This window comes from Ichthyophthirius multifiliis (genome assembly GCF_000220395.1).
Source record: "Ichthyophthirius multifiliis unplaced genomic scaffold scaff_1120509250295, whole genome shotgun sequence".
Lineage (NCBI taxonomy): Eukaryota > Ciliophora > Oligohymenophorea > Hymenostomatida > Ichthyophthirius > Ichthyophthirius multifiliis.
In genome coordinates, this window is record NW_004086888.1 from 1 (window position 1) to 5227 (window position 5227).

Sequence of the window (5227 nt, forward strand, 5' to 3'; positions counted from 1 at the left end):
AATTTTAGATTTTATAGAGTCTATTTTTTATTCTTCTTCCCTAAAAGTATCGAAATTCCAAATCGACTTAAAATTGTGTATAGGCCTGCATTTTTCGTACTTTTCTTTTACTTCATTATTTGCATTTTCGAAATCTTTTTTCACCTTGCAATTTAATTCTTCTTTCACACACTTATAATCCACAGATTCAAAAATAATAGTCTATACATCAAAAACATTATCCACATTTAAATTCTTTACAAAATTTTCAAAATGACCTAATAATCTTAATGAACTATTATTCATAGTACTCACCATATCTTCCAATAGATTAATTAAGCAATCTGCAATATCCTTCTCATCAGGACTAAAATTCATCCTATTTTCATCAAACATAACAGAAGTATTAAAAAGAGCTAATTTTCTATCTCTTTTAATTTCTTCTAATAAATTCTACATAGACTAAGCATTTGTCTAAACTAGAGTTTCAACACTCAAATAATCACATAATCTTATAAAATTTCTTAATTTTTCCCTATCCTTAATCGCCCTTTCTAATAAATAAGCCCTTTCTTTAGCTTCCAAAGCAATTTCATACCTCGGTTTAGATTTCACCTATTAACCAAATCTAGCTTCCTCCATCTCAGACTAATCTTTAATTTTGGTTCTTTAATCTACTTCTTTACATACAGCTTCAACTAAGTGAATAATATTTTCAATTACTTATTCATATATTCTACTAGCCTCTTGTCTAGCTTTTTTCTAGTCAGCCTTAAATTCCTCCTGTTCCCAAGTTCTATTTTAAGAAATACTATTAGAAATAGTCTTAGTGTTCTAAACTTCATGCATATGTTAATTAATGGACATTAAATGTTATGCAAAAGCTGGTTTTGCAATAAAAGAATCATGGATTAATTTTTTTCTGGTTTTACAAAAAATTCTATATTAAACATTAGCTTTCCAAATATTAAATATTTTCGTTATGGCATAATTCTTAAAAAATTAAATATTTGTAATAATATTAAACATAGTGGATTCATGCATCCAATCACTTAAAGAAATTACTTCAGTAGGAGCCTCTTTATTATTTCCTTTTTTTGTAAATACATGTACTATTCCGTTTGCGGATATAGTATAATATTCATCTAATGTTAATTCTTTCTAATTCTCACTTGTATGGTCTACTTTTAAATCATATGGTCTAAAATGCTCTTAATAAGTATCCCTTACACAGTTTATGAATTTTATAGGAGTCGTATTACCGTATTTTGCGAAAAAAGATATGGCTTGTTCACCTGTTATTATTTTTGCTTGTTCTTTTGCTACATCGGCATTTATAAATAATGCGTTTTGGATTTTATTTACTGGCTTTTTGTTTATGTCCGTAAATAATTCTTTTACTATTTCAGTATATGTATGCTCTTTCTTATCTTTTTAACCTTTTTCATCTGTTTCTTCTACTTCTTCTTCATCATAATCTTCTTCTTCTACACCTTCAGGTTGGAGGAAATTAGGTTCTTCCATTTCATATACTTCTTTAGGTTATTATGCTATTTTATATTTTTATTTAAGTTTTTATATTTTTAGTAAATACAGGAAATATTACTTTTATTCAAACCGTGTTCGCTATAATTTATTTTATTAGGAGATTATTTTTAATATTTTGTTTGAATTTTTTATTCTTTATCACCTGTTTTAAATTCATTTAATATTTCCTTATTTTATTTTAAAGTTTTTAATTTAATTTTTTTAAAAAAAAAAATTTAATATAAAAAATTTATAAATATTTTTTTTTTTTAAAAAATACATTAGGATTAAATTTATATAATTTCGAATAAGTTTCTTAATCAGTTTCTGAAACAGCTTTAATATATAAATTAAATAATTATTTTTATTATCTTAGAAATATTATATATATAAAATATATAGCTCTTACATAAAATAAAAGGATTTTTTTGAACAGCAAGCTTTTATCTTTTTTCTTCTCTTCGTTTTAAAAGCTCTTTATACTAATATTTTTATTTTAATTTATTAAATTAAATAATATTTATTATTTTATTTTTACATCTATATTTTCTGATCGAAAATTTAATCTTTTCGACATTTTTTTTTCTTATTTTTATTTTTTTTTATAAAAAAAATTATTGTTATATAAAATATTTTCTTTCCTTTTGTTTTTAATATAAATATATTTTTTATAACTTATTTATAAAAAAAAATATTAATGTTATTTTTATATTTAAAATATTTTTTTTAATTAAAAAATATGTATTGAATACTCAATAGAAATTCCTTAAAGTAAAAAAATATTATATATCTTTTATTATACAATTATAAATAATATTAATCGAATCAATTAAAATAAAATATTTTGCTTTAATCAATAAATTATAGGATGCTAATATTAATCTATACAAAAATATAAAAAAATTATAATATTTTTTAAATTGTTTAAATAAAAATTAATAAAAATTCATTAATTCATTAAATAAATAAATAAAAACATATAAAAAAACTGTTTTGTTAATATCAAAATAATTATAAATTGATATTTTTTCATATAAAAATCTATAATTTTTTTTTTTCAAATTTAAGGACCTGCATCAATAACTTCCCTAGAAGCTTTATCTTAATATTTTTTAAAGTTCTTCTAGAACATATTACCAAGTTTTTTAAGTTCAGAGTCATAAGCAGATTTATTAGACCATGTATTTTTTGGAGTTAAAATACTAGAGTCTACTCCAGGGCATTAAGTAGGAACTTACAAGTTAAAAATAGGTAAATTAGTATATTATACTTTATCTAATTCTCCACTATGGATTGCATCAATAATTTTTCTTGTTACTTTCAAGCTCATTCTTTTTCCTTCTCCATATTTACCACCACTCCAACTATATAAATTTTTAAAATTTAATATTTTTATAAATAAGTTATATATTTAATTACCCAGTGTTAACAAGCCAGCAGTTAGATCCGTGTTATTTCATTTTTTATGCAAGCATATCAGCATAAAGTGTAGGATGTAAAGGTAAGAAAGCTTCACCGAAGCATGAAGAAAAGGTTGCTTAAGGTTCAACGACTCCTACTTCAGTTCCTGCAACTTTAGCAGTGTAACCAGAAATGAAATGATACATAGCCTAGCTAGAATTTAATTTAGAAACTGGGGGTAATACGCCATAAGCATCACAAGTTAAAAAAATAATATTTTTTGGGTGACCTCCTACTGAAGGGAATTTAGCATTAGGAATATGTTCTAAAGGATAACAAGCTCTTGTATTTTCAGTAATATCAACATTATCGTAGTCAACGATTCTATTTTTAGAATCTTTAAAATTGATATTTTCTAAAACAGCACCAAATCTTATATTATAATATAAAAATATATAAATATATAAATATATAAAATATAATATTAAATAATATATATATATATTCATATTTATTTAAAATAATTTTACTTAATAGCATCATAAATTTCAGGTTCTTTTTCTCTTGTTAATCCAATACATTTGGCATAACAACCGCCTTCAATATTGAAGACTCCATTATCACTCCAGCAATGTTCATCATCACCAAGAAGTTATCTTTAAGGATCAGCCGAAAGTGTAGTTTTTCCAGTTCCAGAAAGACCAAAGAATAAAGTAATATCTCCATTTTTACCTTCAGTAGCAGAAGAATGTAAAGACAAAACTCCTTTTTAAGGCATTTTGTAATGCATAACTCCGAAGATACCTTTTTTCATTTCTCCAGCATATTAAGTACCTAAAATAATCATTTAGTTTTCCTTAAAGTTAACTTAAACAGTTGTTTCAGAAGTAACATCTTTAATAGGGAGAGGAGATTTGAATTCACCAGCATTGAAAACATGGAAATCAATATTTTTATCGTCTTTAAAGTCTCTCATTAACTCTTCATTAGTTGGTCTAATTAACATATTTTTCATAAATAAAGCATGATAAGATCTACTGCATACAATTCTTACTTTAAGTCTGTATTTTGGGTCCCATCCAGCATAGCCATCAACTATATATAACTTTTTTTATTTATAATTTATATATATATATATATATATATATATATATATATATATATATATATATATATATATATATTCTATATTATCTATTTACTCTTTATCTTGTGTTAAGATATTTAATAGCCATATCTTTACAGAAAGCATGACTTTCGGGATTAATGGGAATATTTACTGGACCCCACCATATAGTGTCTTTCGTTGTTTCATCCAAAACGATTCTCTTTTCTTGAGGAGTACGCCTATTTATTTTATATTTATTTAATATTTATATTTTATAATTATTTACCCTGTTCTTTATCCAGAATAAGCACACAATGCACCAGTTGAACCTATTGAATATTTAGTAAATTAATATAAAAAATTATAATAATTTTTTATCTCTTACTTATAGAATTGTTAGCAGTCCAAGGATCACATGGTGGAATTTTCTTAGTTCCAATTTCGTATAATTCACCAACACTATTTAAAAAAGGAAATATTATAAAAAAATTATTATTATAAAAAAATTAATTTTAATATTCTATATATATTTACATATTTTTTTGTATAATAATCAAAAAATACTATATATTTTTATATAATTTGTTAATTACCTTAAGTTATAAAGGATATTCTTGTGTGTAATACCATATTTTTCTAATCCATAGTAGTTGTGGTCGCCTTACAACTAAGCTCCACCTCTTCTGATTATTTTACTTAACATTTTTTATTTTTTTTTAGATTTTTTTTTATTTTTTATTATATATATTATTTTTATTTAAAAATAGATTGCAATTATTTATATAGGTATTCGAAATAAAATTTATTTTTTATTTATTTTTGATATAGAATAAAAATTAATTATTTTTTATAATTTTAAACAAAAATCTATATAAAAATTAATAATATAAATAATATAAATATTAGAAATTTTTATTTTTAATATTTTTTATAAAAAATAAATAATTTTATTTACAAATTTAAAATATAATTTAATTATTTTAATTGCAATATTTTTTTTTAGATAACAAATCTAAATAATATAATTTTTATTTCATATTTCGTCATAAAAAAAATATTGGAAAAGTTTAGTGTATTAATTTTAAATTTATCTTTGAGCATTTTATATTTATAGACTAGTTTATAATTGACAAAGCTTTAATTTTTTTTATATATTTCTACTAAAAATTAATTATAAAATAATTATTTCATACAAATAAGATTTAAAGTAAA

At 22.0% G+C, this 5227-nt stretch overlaps 2 protein-coding genes across 2 annotated transcripts, besides 7 other annotated features; both read right to left on the reverse strand. All coding sequences in view use genetic code 6, as the record gives it.

Moving 5' to 3' along the window:
• Positions 1–590: 590 nt before the first annotated feature.
• Positions 591–1508, reverse strand: IMG5_063450 (hypothetical protein; the record flags this gene model as incomplete). Its single annotated transcript, XM_004036966.1, has 1 exon — positions 591–1508. The coding sequence occupies one exon, from the start codon at positions 1506–1508 to the stop codon at positions 591–593; it is 918 nt and encodes a 305-aa protein (XP_004037014.1).
• A 905-nt stretch (positions 1509–2413) lies between these two features.
• On the reverse strand, positions 2414–4744 carry IMG5_063460 (phosphoenolpyruvate carboxykinase, putative). Its single transcript, XM_004036967.1, has 7 exons — positions 4609–4744; positions 4401–4474; positions 4302–4344; positions 4110–4254; positions 3438–4012; positions 2926–3339; positions 2414–2870 (listed from the first exon to the last, which is right to left on the reverse strand). The coding sequence occupies exons 1-7, from the start codon at positions 4716–4718 to the stop codon at positions 2564–2566; spliced, it is 1668 nt and encodes a 555-aa protein (XP_004037015.1). The 5' UTR covers positions 4719–4744; the 3' UTR covers positions 2414–2563.
• Positions 3350–3411: a microsatellite.
• Positions 4031–4091: a microsatellite.
• Positions 4256–4299: a microsatellite.
• Positions 4263–4300: a microsatellite.
• Positions 4492–4524: a microsatellite.
• Positions 4717–4753: a microsatellite.
• Positions 4718–4757: a microsatellite.
• Positions 4758–5227: the final 470 nt, after the last annotated feature.